The sequence below is a fragment of the Kryptolebias marmoratus genome, linkage group LG6, assembly GCF_001649575.2.
Source record: "Kryptolebias marmoratus isolate JLee-2015 linkage group LG6, ASM164957v2, whole genome shotgun sequence".
Lineage (NCBI taxonomy): Eukaryota > Metazoa > Chordata > Actinopteri > Cyprinodontiformes > Rivulidae > Kryptolebias > Kryptolebias marmoratus.
Window position 1 is genome coordinate 23,047,390 of NC_051435.1, and position 16,051 is coordinate 23,063,440.

The 16,051-nt window shown below is 36.0% G+C and overlaps 1 protein-coding gene across 2 annotated transcripts in view; it reads left to right on the forward strand.

Annotated features, from left to right (window-relative positions):
• Positions 1-1,062: 1,062 nt before the first annotated feature.
• LOC108244205 (interleukin-1 receptor type 1) overlaps positions 1,063-16,051 on the forward strand; it is a 24,756-nt gene continuing 9,767 nt past the window's right edge. The window contains exons 1-5 of one of the 2 annotated variants that reach the window (XM_017430180.3): positions 1,063-1,220; positions 12,107-12,184; positions 13,345-13,597; positions 13,674-13,866; positions 14,898-15,069. In XM_017430180.3, coding sequence (XP_017285669.1) covers positions 12,109-12,184; positions 13,345-13,597; positions 13,674-13,866; positions 14,898-15,069 — 694 coding nt within the window. In that variant the 5' untranslated portion in view covers positions 1,063-1,220; positions 12,107-12,108. Of the gene's footprint in view, positions 1,221-3,417; positions 3,546-12,106; positions 12,185-13,344; positions 13,598-13,673; positions 13,867-14,897; positions 15,070-16,051 lie in introns of those variants that run through there. The other variant, XM_017430181.3, reaches the window with a different exon arrangement.

Below are 16,051 nucleotides of genomic sequence, written 5' to 3' on the forward strand. Positions count from 1 at the left end.
ATATGGTTTCATTTTCAGATTTAATTTTGATCACATGTTCTCTTGTCTGTAATAAAATCCTTCTGGCCAGTTTTGACCAAAAAGCAAGATGTTGTTCTGTGCCATTATTAAGAATTCTAAAAGATTTAAAAACAAATGTGCTTCACCTACTTAGACACATACTAATCTGTAATAAATGGCTCAACATGTTTGATCTGTAAGTTTGTTGTAGTCAAATATAATTCTTACATTCAATTGTTTTTGACTCAAAAACGAGTCATACGATCTCAGATCTGTGAGGCCTACGATCAAAAGAACAAAACAGAAAATCTTAATTTGTATTATACATAAGAAAATTACTTGCTAAAAAGATCTGTTCTAGCATTAGGTGATACAATATGCATTTTTATGGATTTATTTTCAGATGTAACGGAGTAATTATTAGCTGCAAACACAAATGAACACAACAGGAGGGCTGTTCTTTCTTTGTATTTTGTTTAAAAAAAGAGCAGAGAAAGAAAATTTTGGTTTTAAAAAAATATTCTGATTAGTGTGGATAGGGTGTTATGTGGAGCTTGTACTCTTCCCAAACAAAAGCTTTTATCCAGCTTCCAAGATGCAAGTCCAACCTTCACATTAAATCACACGGGTGTTATTCACTCAAAACCTTTCTTGATTAGACCACAAAGAGCAAAGGCAAATAAACCTAGAATCATTAGTTTGCTAATGGCTAAAGCGCTGGTGACTTGCTTTCTGTGCAGTTTCCTTCTTCAGCCACCAGAGGTCTCAACACGGCTGTGATCCAAACCAGGCGTGTGGGAGACGGCAGCACTCTGCAGACTAGATTTACTGCTGCTGGTTACAGTTTGTCTGACAGAGCTGAAGGAGACACAGATCACATTGTTTATACCACTACAGTCACGGTGTGACCCACTCTGTGTTGCTTAGATAAAGTGCGATAAGTGCTGTGTCAGAGATGTGTGACCGGTAAAATATGAACAGCATGATCCAGGCCACTCTCCTCCCAGTTATTGCTCAACATATTAGTACATCTGCTGGCTTTCAAAAGATTCCTGGAGAGGAAGTTGCAACATGTGCCGTAGTCTCAGTAGAAGAGGAAGTAGGAGCTGGGAAACACACGTCTCAGCTTAGATTTTTTTTAGAAGGATGTTTTTAGAGGATTTTTATGGAACCTGAGGAGGTGACTGCCTTTACAAAAGGACAAGAATAACACCAGACTGGTGAGTTCTCTGTTTTGAACTATGTGAACTAATAAATGTGACCAACTAATAGTGAAGAACTTTGAGTGTCAGGAGCTCTCACCACATCATCAGTGTGTGGGGCGTCCCAATGGGAGTTCACATCTGCATGCTGCTCAGCTCAAGCTTCATTACAGCCGTGATAATTAGAACAGATCTGGGAGAAAAGCACCAGACTGACTTTTTCTTCAAATCAACTTCAACTTCAGACTTTTCTACAGATTCTTAACACAATGTAAAATTGATTAATGTTTTTCTACGCATATAAATGCGTAAAATAAAAAATAATAAACTATTTCTCAACTAATTTTTTGAGCAATAGTTTTTTCATAAAAAGTATTGACTTCAAGACCTCAAAAGTCTTGTCCCAATGTATAGATCTGTATACAAGTACTCCATCCATCCATCCATCCATCCATCCATCCATCCATCCATCCATCCATCCTTCCATCCATCCATCCATCCATCCATCCACCCATCCATCCATCCATCCACCCATCCATCCATCCAGCCATCCATCCACCCGTTTTTCCATTTATCTGTCTGTCTGTTGATCCGTCTATCCATCCATCTGTTCTTCCATCCATCCATTCATCCATCCATGCATACACACATCCATACATACAGTACATTCATTGTGATTTGTGAAGTTTTTCAGCACATCCCAAAGATTTCTAGTAGTATTAAGATCTGAACTATGTGGCCTTCAATCCACCAGTGAAAACAATTTCTAATGCTCCCAGATGCACGCTTTAAAAATATGAGCCTGATAAATTCTAGTAACTGTCATCTTGACAAGATTTACCCATCCATTTTTTTACCAGCTTCTCCATTCCGGGTTGCATGGAGCTGGTGCCTATCTCTTGACAAGATTTAACTATGTCAAAAATTTTATGCTGTTTTGTTTGCTTACTTTTGACACTTCTGAAAATTGGCTAACCATTTTTTTTTTGATCAGGTAATACATGAATTCTATTTCTTTATATAATATTTATTAAGATTTTATTTTTGCAATTTTTTAAAGTGGTCTTGATCAATAGTTCCTTGTTCTTTTTGAAGCTCTTTCAAAGTTTTTTTTCTTCTTTGTGGACTTTGGCTGCTCGTTTCGGTTCAGTTTTTGTACTTGACCATGACAGTGCAGCTGTGTGCTTAAAAATGAATAAAGTAGTCATGTGGAGGAGAAAAGACAATGTGTCAGGCATTAAAAATGAGATTAACTGTATGTGTAAGTCAAGCCTTAAAGAAATAGGGGAAAAACAAACAGTGGAGGACCTGAAACAGGACCTTAGTGATGCACCTTTAATCTTCTTCTGTATGACAGGTTTCAGCTAATAGTTCTTTGGGATAACAGTGTTGGGGCTAAAATATAGTTTCATATGAAATGAGTTTTGTTTGGTATACTTCATTCATTTAACTATAAACTGGAAATAAAGTGTGTCTTGTTTCAATTTGCAGAAAAAACCCTTGTTTTCACTAGTATTCAATTTTCTTTGTAACACAAGTATCAAAGATGTCTTATATTTTTTATATTAAATAAAAACATATTCAAAGTATAATTATAATTATATCTTCTTAGATATAATTATCAATTATTACCTGTCCAGCCATTTAAAGAATGTCTATTGTTCAGAGTATTTTTGCTGTAAGTGGCAGAAATAGCAGAACGGATTTCAGGTGTCACAATATCTTTAACTGTTCTGTTTTCTTTGCATTTTGTTTGTCAGATTTTTAAACTTTAAAGTTTAAAAAAAAATTTAAACTTTAAAGTTTAAAAATCTTGAAATTTCAGACAAATCAGGTATATTTGTCATACCATAAAAAAATGCACATTTCTCATGAAAAGGTTTTTGGTTTTTGGTTGTTTTTTTTTTTTTGTTTTGTTTTTCAAAAATAGAATTTATAGAAAAAAAGAGCTATGATTACTAGATTAATACAAATTTGGCCAATTGGTTAATCACAATTTTGACAAAATGTGTCAAAATGATCAGCTCAGTTGTTTTCAGCTGAGGGTTCAGTCCCTGAAACACTCAGGACAGGTTTTACTGACACTTTAACAATGTGTGGGAAGACAAAGAAAGGTGAGCTAAAAGGTGCAATACAAACTCACTCTTCCGTTCCTTTGTGTTGTTGGGGCTCTTGTCCCAGGGAGGTGGGACAGAGCTGTTGAGTAATGAGCTGAGCTGCATATTGGCGACTCCACTCTGCACGCATGGGTCAGAGGTGAGATTTCCTCTCTTTGCTCTTGCGTGCCGTGTAAACTCTCTCCTTCCTGTGTCTTTTGCTGCCTCGTGTGTTGATTTCTCTGAGGTGAGTCAGTCAACTTTTCCATAAATGTGCATATCTAAGAACAAAAGTTTAATTTTCCTTCTTTTATTTTTGACTCTAACTCTCTCATGTAAAGCCACCTATACAGAGTAGTCACGTTGGTATATATACAATGCCCATTAAAGAAAAATGTTCAGAGTTGAATGTTTACTCTTCTTGAGAGGTGTCTTCATTCTAACCACAAAGGAGACTTACTTCCTTACCCGGGAAGACAACAAATGGAACTTCTTCTTAAGTAATCTATAAGTTATATATATATATATTATATAGTATGAGTAATAAAAAGTGAAGTAAATGTAAAATGCAATTACTGTGTGTTTTGGGTTGTTGATTTGTGCTGTTCTGGATTTTGTTGGGATTCTGCTCTCTGCTTGTTATTTTTTGATAATCAATTATGTTTAAGCATCTACAACAACACTGACAACTCTAATTCCTCATTATATGCACTTTCTCATGCTGTGCCTCTTTGCAGCACTATGTGACACATGGTGAGCCTCCTCGTGCACTAATTAAAAAAGATTGGTGTGAACTATCTGTTTCCTTTAAGACTCGTGCAACATTGCATGAAGGGTAACCCCTGTTAAGTTGCCTTTTTAGTGCAAAATGAGTCATTTATTTTAACAACCTCCCACGAGGTGAAAGTCTTCAAATCAAACCTTCAATCTCAGTCCGTGTTTTTCTGTGTTTACTAATCGAAAGGCTGTTACAACATGGTGCAAGGCTGTCTGTCACCTTTTTCTTGTTGCTAAAACTCTGTGATTTATATTTCAGTACTCAGTGCTTACTGCTCTAACAATGCCCTTTGATACAGCATCTTTCATTTTAAAGATGTTTTCTCAGGGATAGTTAAAAATAAACTGATGTAGTCGCAGCTCATGGGAACAAGCAGGGTCCTCTAATGGCAAGCATCTTTTTCAGTCTGCTAAAAATAGTCCTGTTCTGACACTGAACTGTTGAGGGTCTCTGATTTCCAAGATGGAAATCAAAATGTTAGGAAAGATCTTTAAGTGCAAGGACAAATGGGAAAACAGCCTGCAAACCTTAAACAACTGGATGTTGTTTTTTTTAAACAGACTGAATACATTCAGAGGGGAAAGCAAATATGTACTACGGAGCAATTATTTCTTGACATTTTCTGCTTTTATAGGCCTAGATAGGCTTTTCTTTCTGCTCTTGTTTTAGAAAATTGTCTTATATATAAAAATAAAAATGCTTTTTTTAGTTCAACATTCTGCTCAAATGAAACATCAAAATGAAATTTTAGCAAATTCTAACACAACACATACTTTACTATTCTTTACATTTAGAAGTTTTTAAAATAAAATTATAAAAAGTTCTGAGTGAGACTGGTAATAGGAAAAAAAGACTTCAACAACTACTCACTTCTGAAAGCAAGTGCTGAGCTTGGAAATATTAGGACGGAAACCCTGTCTCTTAGCTCAAACAATGCAAAAGTTAGCGTTCACTCTCACGCTTCACGCTGTCTAATGTTAAAACTCCGACTGGAAAACAGCTCTGCACGGTGGTGTAGCTGCTTATCACTGTTGCTATCTAGCTAGAAGAGCTAGATTTATTAAGAGATTAGTTACAGTAAACAGATTAGGTGTGTTAGCAGTATCACAAAGGATTTAAATAAAAGGAAGCATTTTCTCAAATGGATCTATGGTTAAGGGTAAATAGACTGTACTTATATAGCACCTCTCTAGACAACCAGGCCACTCAAAGTTCTTTACAACACAATCTGCCCTCATTTACCCATCCACACACATTCATACAGCACTTTACCACATCTCAACAAAGCTAACCTGAATAAATCATTCTATAGATTCTAACCAGTGCTTTAGATCACATTCATGCACCCATGGGGCACATCGGAGGCAAAGAGGAGTTCAGTGTCCTGACCAGGGACACTTTGACATGTGGCATATCAAAACTGTTTTATTGGAGGATGACTGCTCTAACCACTGATCCACAGATTCTGCAAAGTACTTGACAGAGTTTCTCATTTTATCATTCATACAGTGCTTTTAATTTTTTTTACATTTTTTACACACATACAACATTGCTTTAGATTGTCACTTGGTGATACAGCTGGGGATCAGATCCCCAACCCTCTGATCAGAGGATGAGCTCCCTAAACACTGGAACAAGCTGCCCAAACATAAGCAAACATTAGCATATTTAGCCTTTGACAAAGCCTGGTCATAATGATAAAGATTTAGGTGCCAATCAATTTTAATAAAAATAAATCTTTGTCCCACTGTACAGTTTATGTTGTATTAATTTGTGTGTATTTCAATTATTTTAGATGTGGTTACCAAATTTAGCAGAGCTCAGCAACCAAAATGAAAGCCATAGAGATTATTACTGGTTCAAGTATACAAACATTGCTAATAAGCCATTTAACAAAGAGCCTTGACAGTTGATTTTTTTTATTCATTTATGACTTTTTTATCTCTTACTGAAAATTAAGGATAAATGTATTATCCTAGTAGCTATTGGCAACAAACGTTAATTTCATTGATGTTTCACGACCAATAGAGGCAGTGGTGCCCCTACCCCAACTGAGAACAACTAAATATTTGGACCAGCTACCCTAAATTTTATTCAGACAACCCTGTTGAACAAGAAAATAATTTAAATACAGCAATACAAATGAAAAGGACATCAGTTTTCTTTTTTTTTTAGCTTTTGTCAAGAAAAACAAAACAATCGTTTAGAAAGTTTTAAAAGCAGGTGGAGTAACTGGAAATTTAAACAAGTTATTCCAGGTATTTGCAAATGTTGAGCTATGCTGTAGGATGAATAACAAAGCTTATCTGATAGATCTGCAGTATGAGTACCACATTCTCATGAAGGGTGTACTGGGTTGAGAGCACACATCGAGGATTTCGGTTTCAATTCTCCATTATCATTTAGTATCATATCCTTTTCCTTTTATAAAAATCTTTTGCTCAGCATTTTTCCATCACTCCAGGAACATGAGAAATTTGCACATTAGTAGCTGACATTTGCCTTGAAGCAAATGCTGTTGAACCCGCATGATCCAGTGAAACTGAAAACAAGATAAATTAATTGAAAGTAAAAACAAAAAGCACAGCCTTTATTTAAATGGAAAGCTCTACAGCTGTGAATGTTTTAAATGTGAGCTTTACATAGGATTTTTCAATGTCTGCTTTTGACTGATAATTAATCTGTCAAAATTAAATGAATATTGCATGATTAATAAGGATGCCGGTGAACAAGCACCTTTATTACTAATAGGCTATTTTCCTAAAATTTGCATTACATTTTTTTCAAATGTTTTTTATTACTGTTATTTTTGTTTGATAGGCAATAGTTTACTATGATTTTTTGTAAAAGTACATTGTAAAGTGTAGACAGAATTTGTAATAAAAAAAATTGCAAAAACAAGGATTTGATTAATTAAGTAAGAAAACCCAAACCTGTTTGGAGCTCTATAGGTCAGACATACTTTACAGAAGAAACATCATTTAAATTTAAACAGGTCACAGAAAATTGGACTTTACGTGACTCAACTGGCATTTTGAGATCTTTAATAGTTTTTACACAATTGCAGTATTTGAAACATGAGTTTCAGAGATTTTCTCCTAGAATGTTTAACTCCAAGTGAGATGATATCACACACAAACTTTCTAAACTTTCCAAAGTTTTTATGAACTCTTTTTACTCTCACAGTCTACACTTCATTCAGAAAAACATTTTTATCTTTACTGACCCAGTGTGTCTCTCATTGCTTTAAGACTTGCAAGGTGAGCACACCAAAACTCTCATTGACTTCTATTATATCTGAGCTCAGAACTTTCTTTTCAAACCTAGAGATGAAGGGTATTTTTAACGTCATATCTTTCTTATAACACTGTAGATACAAAGAAATTGATGTGTGACAACCAGACTCTTGTGTTACGTAAGGTTCAGCAGTATTTTTAAATTCAACTTGGAGTTTTTGCACAGTAAATGTTAGAGGCTAAATTTCTACTCTTCTACTCTGCCTGTCTCATAAGGAATGTTGTCAGGGAGTGAGAGACACAGGTTACCAAGGTGACCCTAATGTGCCAATGGCAGCAGATTTATTTTGATCTTGGTCCTCTTTACGCCTCTTAAACTATTTATGCATCAAACTTAGACATTTGACCAGATAAGATTGTTACAACATACTTTTTTAGAGAAAAAAATTGTACTTGTATTCGCACCCTTTAAAATTTCTTCAGACGTTTTTTTAGTTGTAACTGCTGTACAACTTTTCTCTGTTTTTTGCCCTCTGATTATATTTGTTATTTTTAATTTCGGGTGTTTAGAAAGGAATGTTGCGTGTGTTATTCAAATGATCCTAAGCTATATGGCTTTAAATGTAACAGCAAAATATTCTTAGTTGCATACTTTATTTTGAAATTTAAAAGCACAACATGAGTGCGCAGTAAGGTCTGTGACACTAGATGTTTATCACATATTTTTCAGCTCTCTAGATGTTGTCAGGACCTTGGACCTGTGTTCACTTTTCAGTCTGTGATGTAACCACTGTCCCATAAACAGATGGGCAAAGTTCGCATGGCTGAACAGATATTTTGCACACCCAGCTACCACTTGGCCGAATGCAAACAAAAAAAAAACACTTGTTCCTTTCTGTCAGTTTGTTGTAGTGAAATCAAACATTGCACAAATTTGTTCAGTTACTGAAGTTCATTTCCCAACATCTGTGTCTGTGTGGTTTCTGTCATGCAAGCGTTTTCCTTTTCTGTGCCTCTGGTCGTTGTTTACACCACATAAACAAAGACTGTGTTTTTGGCAGGTAAATAGGTCCATCCTTGAGATAATTAGCAGTCTCTCAGTTATTGCTTCAGTAAACAGTAAAACTAATTTTCCTCATTTACCAGCAGTCATGAGCTACTTCCTTGACGAGCAAACACACACGTTAACCATGACGTTTTTATCTGCTTCTCGATCTTTTCGCCACCTGTCACCACACAGAAACATACATAAAACATGCTCACAAGGCGTGTTCCATGTCAAACTCAGTTAAAAAACATTTAATAAGGAGAACAAAAATTTTGAGAACCTCATTTGCAGGTATAAGTATCCTACAATTCACTGTGTGCAGGTCAGTTTTGATGAGATGTTTAGGGGATCCTTGGCAGTTTGCAAGTTGTAATGACATCTAATTTGAGCTTGCATTTTTTATTTTATTTAGGATATTTAAAAAAAACAACAGCAACTAAACTGGTAAAGTTAGTCTTTAATTTCCCATTTTTGGCTTTGTTTTCCTGTTTCAGTTAAGTTATCTGCAGCAGCTTTGTACTGAAAAAAAGTCTACATTCAAAGTAAGGGTCTTTAAACTGCAAAGACAAAATACAAATTCTGACTCATACTAAAGCTCTGCAGCCATTGACACCACTGGTAGCAAGACTGTATGACTCAGTCACCTCACTGGTAAACTTCTTTGACAACCAGCTGAACATAATTAGCTTTTTTTCACACCCGGCTGTGTCTGGGCTTGTCCAACTATTCAGCAAGACAGCAAGACTCTGGATCCCACATCAGCTAGAGCAACAATAAACAACTTTTACTTTTTGAGAGCATATACTGTATTATTTATATATATATATATATATATATATATATATATATATATATATATATATATATAGAGAGAGAGAGAGAGAGAGAGAGAGAGAGTGTTTATAAATTTGATTAATGAATTAAAATACATTAATGAATATCAGTTATTGTTTCTATTGTTTCTGAATTTCAGTTCACCAAAATTATCAAAAAATATATAAAATAAAATAAAAAATAAGGAAACTGGCCTTGACAAAAAGAATAGTATCCATAAATAAGGTATAATTTGACCATAGGGGCATGTTAAACTAAGGTGTGTCCTGTAATCAGAATCACAGATGTCTTCAGTCCTGTAACCGGTCAGTCTGTCTAAGGGTGAAAAGTAGTCACAGGGCTGTTTGGTATCATGGTGTGTACCACACTGAACATGGAGCACAGAAAGTTAAAGACAGAGTTGTCTCAGGAGCTTAGAAAGAGGTTAAGGGAAAGTCTATAGGATCATCTCCAAGCAGCTGGATGTTCCTGTGTCTCCAGCTGCTCAGATTATTTAGAGGTTTATGGTACAAGACTAATAATATGAATGATAACAAAAGAGCTAAGAACAACTTCCACAAAGATTTAAGGGTTTTAGGTATTCTGGAGCAAAATGTGTCAGAAAACCTAATCTAAGTTGCAGCTCATGGGTCCTCCAACAGGATAATGACCCAGGACACACAGCTAAAAACACCAAGAATGGCTCAGAACAAAACATTGGACAAGTTTGAAGTGGCCCAAACCCTGATCCTAATCCTGCTCAACATCTGTGGAAGGAGCTGAAACATCTGGAGAAGGAACCCTTCAAACCCGAGACAGATAAAGCAGTTTGTTCATGACGAGTGGACCAAAATAGGTGCAGAAGTGCAGCGACTGCCTCAAAAGATTGTGCATCAAGATTTTAAGTTTTAGGTCCCATCCTCTTTGTCAAGGCCAGTTTCATTAGTTCATTTTTTTATTTTGGTAAACCAAAATTTAAAAGCATGACTGATTTTCATAATTCGATATTCAGTAATTGTGTTTAATTTTTATTACTTTTGTCAGTTTGAAGTTAATTTAATGACCTTGTTGGGATGTTCTTTCTTTATTGAAGGGGTACAAACAAATTTGTCTCCATCTGTAAATATAGCTTATTGTGCAGTTTTGTGACATTTAAAAAAAGTGTTTTCAAATTGAATATGTTCCTAAATTTAATGGTAAAAGAGCTTGGTCTTAAAAAAAACCCAAAACAAGATCACTTTTTCAGCACTACCTCTACCACAACTTATGATGTGTCTTGTGATTTAAGACCATAGTACACCTACAACAACTTTAGACATGCTAATCAGTTCAAAACAGTGTATAAATGAGCAACTTCCTTGGGAGGAAGCTCATTTCAACTGCTTGTACCCAGAATCTTGTTTTTTTGTTATGATTCATGCTTCATGACAATAGATGAGGGTTGGAACTAGACCGACTAGAAAATAAGAGTTTCACCTGCAGGCTCAACTTTGTCAATGTGACAGGCCAGACAAACATCCTCATTAGTGCAGACAAAGTCCTGATCCGTTGGTCCATCTTGTGCTCCACCCTACCATCAATCATGAATGAGATTCCCTGATATGTCAACGCCTGTGCTTGAGGCAAAGGCTAGCCTCCCGACCCAGAGAGAGAGCACTGCATGTTATTCTGGTGGAGAAGACTTTGAGGAGCCGTCTGTAATCCTGGCTCCTTTACACTTCGCTGCAAACTGTAGGTGCAGTGGTTGAGTTTGAGAAGCTCTGCCAGGGAGAGCTCAGATTAGAGCCTCACAGCTGAGGTGGTTCAGACATCTGATGATTCCTTGACTTTCACTAGGAGGAGACCTTGGGGCAGACCCAGAACTCTGTGCGGGGATTATTTTTCCTCTCTGGCCTGGAAGCACCTTGGGGTCACCCAAGAGGAACTGGAAAGTGTTGGCAGGAGAGGAACGTCTGGGTTTTCCTGCCTGTACTTGTTGCCCCCATGACCCATCCTGAAAAAAAAGAATAAATGGAAGAAAATGGATGGATGGAAAATTTAAAAATGCTTATGTTCAGCTGTTCATAAAGTGCTTTCAGCATATGGATTTCCATAATCTGGATTTTGTAGTCATTTTTAAAATATTCAGTATACGATTGCATCAGTAAATATGAAACATCTCTTCATCATACAGTACCTAAACTTTCTTTGTCAAGTTTTGACATAAACTATTATGAACACTGAACCACTTTCTCTGTGGTTGACATGTAGGTTAAAAGTCTTGGTTAACTGCAGCTTTATACTCATTATGAATCCACATGATTAAAAGATGCGGTTAGATAAAATCAGTTACTGTCTGCTGTGGAAATGTAGCTTGACACCAAACTCAAACCAGCAGGCCAGCATTTCCCGCTCTATCCAGTTAAACTGTAAATTAAAAACCAAACTAAAAACTAATTATAAGTAACAGCTGCAAAATGTTACCAGCGAACTTTAAGGATTGTGCAGTCTGAGACAAAAAAAAAACAGTTTTTCTCCTGAGGGTTTACAGTTTTTTTTCAGACCTGGCTGAGATAACTCATATTTTAGTCACTGTCCGATAGTATTAGGTGGGTTTTTTTTGGTTCATTGTAGAGCATTACAGTGTATTTTGTTTGAGGTTTCCACAGTGACTAATCAAATACCGGAAGGCTAGTCATCTACGGCTGAGGGAAAGGGTAAGATGAAGGTGGGAGACAGGGACGGAAAGACAAAGACATACATGTTCCAAATATTAAGTACGAGAATGTTTAGACTGAGTGGAAAAGCAAAAATTTCCCCCTATTTTTGATGTGTTTGTAAAACGTTTTCAACTAGTCATTAAACCATAATCAGACTGTTCTGTAGTTGTAATCCAGTAACATTTTTATCCTGACTTCTGTTCATTTGTTCATGTTTATTGTTTGTTTTTCCAGCGATGGGCCTGACTATAACACTGGGAAGTCTTCTGTTTTTCTTCTGGATATCAGGAATTTGGGCAGGATTTGCACAAGGTGAGCTCAGTCAGGCAGATTCCCCTCCAACAAAAAACACAGACATACACACATGTGGCTACATGTTGAAACTACTTTGCTATATTTAATTAAATAATGTGCTATTCCTAAGTAAGCCAACAACTACCTCCTGCCTCGTGGAAGAGTTTGATTACCCTCTTGTGGGCAAACTTATAACTTCAGGATTGCTTGAATTACTGAGTCAAGCAGTTTCTTTCAGATTGTCCTGATGCATGCTCAATAATCCAGGTAGAAAAATCTAATAAGGTTGAGTCAGGACCTCTGGACGGGTTCTTCTTAGTTGAAACATTTTGTCTTTTATTTAAAAGACGTCTTCAGTCTTAGTTTCCTTGCAGTCCCTCAGACTGAAGAAGTCTTTTGGATAAAAGACAAAATGTTTCAACTAAGAAGAACCCGTCCAGAGGCCGTGACTCCGCCTTGTTAGATTTCTTTCAGATTCAAAACTATACCTGATTCTTACATTATTGTAAAAAGATTTACGAATAGTTTAACAAATGTTCACCTATAAATTTACCTTAAAAACAGACAGTGCATGTCTTTTTAAACACAGATATTTCAGTCATTTGGTAAAATAGACATGTTTCTATCACAATGTGTATTTCAGATCAGCAAATTATCTCTGCAGCTTCCAGTTATGGTTTGAAGTTTTGTTTTGTTTTTTATACCAAGCTACTTTCTGCAACTGACATATTCATTAAATATAATCCACATCAAAACACCATCAGCAATGAATAAATGTGAAAAAAATAAAAATAAATAAATAAAGGTGAATTTGTTTTTGTCACATTTAATGAATGATGTTGGCAAATTGAGACATAATTAAAACACTTTATGACAAAAAAAAATTGCACAGAAACATTGTGTGAATGTCACAGTTTTTTATGCAAACATATATAAAACAATGTGATTCCAAGTAGAAAAATTACAAATTTTCCTGTAGTCTTGTCTCCGTTAACAGTTGTAGCCCAGTGAGATACAGGCTTTAGCATACCAGGCTGACCCAAAGTTTAACAGATTTTGTTGGAAATTACCCTTTAGCCTAAATTTTTTTTAACTTAACATGGACATTAAAAACTTTGCTCAGTTGTTCTATCAGCAGCATACAACTAAAGACTCACTTTTCTGTGTGTGTGTTACAGAGAATTGTGCCAACTATGAGCTTCAATTTGAAAGAGTTTTCTCTGTTCCTGGGGAGGTGGCGATGCTGAACAGCACCCTGCTGTCTCCAGACGTCCTAAACTTTACAACCATCCCATACAACATCACCTGGTACAATTTGAAAACAGGACAGGAAATGAAAAACCAGACTGGCCAGACTCTGGTAGTCAGAGAGACTCTGTGGTTCCTTAACACAACACTGGATGATGCTGGGGAATACGTGATGATACTGCGGTATGATATTACCAGCAGATATCACATTTAATAATACTTTACAACAAGATGACTGATTAAATTATCTTCCCTGCAGAACTATCTCCAAATGCTACATGCAGTCCACTAAGCTGGAGGTGAATCTGCCAGTGTCTGGAGAGTGTGGGAGGCCTCTGAAAACCTGTCAGGACCTTACAAAGGGAGTGTCTGACATCCTGAACTGCCCTCTGAAAGACTACATTGATAAACTGGAGAGCTACAACATCCCCTCATCGCTCAAGTGGTACAAAGTGAGTCTCACTGAATTATGTCACAAAACTTGTATAAGCATTAAAAGGTTGAGGTTTTTTTCAGACTAATTTATTGTCCAGATCATTATGAACCAAACCTTTAATGTATAGGCAACTCTGCCGTGTTTTTTGAAATCTACTCTGTATACGAATTAATAGAGCACCACATATCGAAGTAGACAATTATTAAATTATTTAAATAGAAAAAAAATGTTATTTACACCCAACAAATACAGGTACATAATAAAACATAGCTGTAATCATAGTATTTTATTTTGAAAACTCTGCTTCAATCAAATTAAATTCAGATCATTTTTATTTATCTTAACTTTGAGTAAAATAAATGTTTTTTCTGGGGATTCCAGTAAACTTCCTGCTTTTTCCTTTTTATTAACTGAATAATTTTTGAGAAACATAAAAAGTGAAAAACTGCTAAAATACATTTTAAATAAAGAAGGTTAGAAATGTTTTCTTTCCTCATGCAGTTTTCTTCAGGTCCACAAAACGTGGACCTGAAAAGTCAAACTCCCATGGCCCCCTTAGCAACTCTGTAAGAGGTGAAGATCTGGTCCACTATTATTCGACCAGGACAAAAGCCACATAGCTCCCCTGTATTCAAAGTTGGACAACTGGTCAGAGCCTCTTCTCCAACACCCCAGCTGTATGATCCCGTGACAGTTGAAAAAACGGTCCCAGCAGGGACCATCAACCCAGTTTGCCGCTCTACAGGCTCCATACAACCGTGTAAAGGTGTGTCAACCATGACAGCACAACAACATCCAGATCCTTCATCTGGAATGTGCTGAAGCCATTTTGCTACAGGAGATCCTACCTCAGGCTGACACCACAGACAACACAACTCCCAGGAGTATAAGGCTTCTCAAAACTCTCTGCCACATTAAGTTGGGAATTTAAAAATAAGAAATGATATTCAAACCTGATTGAACTGTACTGGCTTTTCTGTCGTAACAAGACATTTTTCATTTTATAACTATAAAAAGACTAACTTTTATGTCCTTTTTTTAATCTAGGGTTGTGACCCCATATTGGATGGAGAAAATGGGTATACTTACATAGACAGCACCAAACTCATTATCGCCAAGGTGGAAACTGAAAACAGTGGCTTCTATACCTGTACCCTGACGTTCAGTCTTAGTGATGTGGAAGGATCTGTGTCAGAGACCATTGATGCAACGGTCAGAGGTTAGAATAAATAAACATATTTTCAACAGTATAACAATGTTTTTTTTCTTTAATAAATACATCTTTCAGAATAACCAGTGTCTCAAACAACTAATAACACAAAAGCAAAGATAACAGCAGACTGAAATATATGCAATGCAGGATATAAAAGCTGCCGTACAGATTAGTCAAAAATGCACCAGTTTCTAGAACCGCAACAAAAACCCATAAGGTTGAAACTAGCGTATGTAACGGTCCGTGGGAAGCACAGTCTGAGGTTATGTTCTCTGAAAGTAACTGTTGATCTGACCAATGATAACCCAGAGAAAGTAGTTCAGAGATACAGCATGACTAATCTGACAACAAAGTGAAGCAGTTACTGTTATGGCTCATCATTTCTGTAGCACAAGCATGCCTGATGCTCATCTACTGTCCATAATACAGACTAAACTAGATTACTAGCAGCATATTGCTCCCATCAGGTGTAGACAAATAGCATTTTTACTAAATATTGATTTAGATTTTTTGCATTCCTCGTGTGAAGTTGTACTTCACATGGCAGTAATGACTTGACAGCTGGATCTGAACTGTTCACATCAATTATCTTTAGAATACAAAAAAGCAAAGTGCCCTTTTTATCCCCCTTATTAATGATTTTACTAGTGGAACAAAATTTTAAAAATAGCTGCAAACTTTGCTTCCACTAAGACAAATACAGACGAGTGTAGCTCAGGCTGTGAGCAAGCAGCTGCAAGGAATCATTTTCAGTAAAGTGTTCGCTACCTACATATTGCTAAAATAAAAAAAAAATTAAATAGTATGTTTTGTTGTTTTTATTTACAGACAAATATTTCACTGGTGAAATGCATGCTGTGAAATATACAGGTGCTGGTCATAAAATTAGAATATCATGAAAAAGTAGATTGATTTCAGTAATTCCATTTAAAAAGTGAAACTTGTATATTATATTCATACATTACATACAAACTCATATATTTCAAAT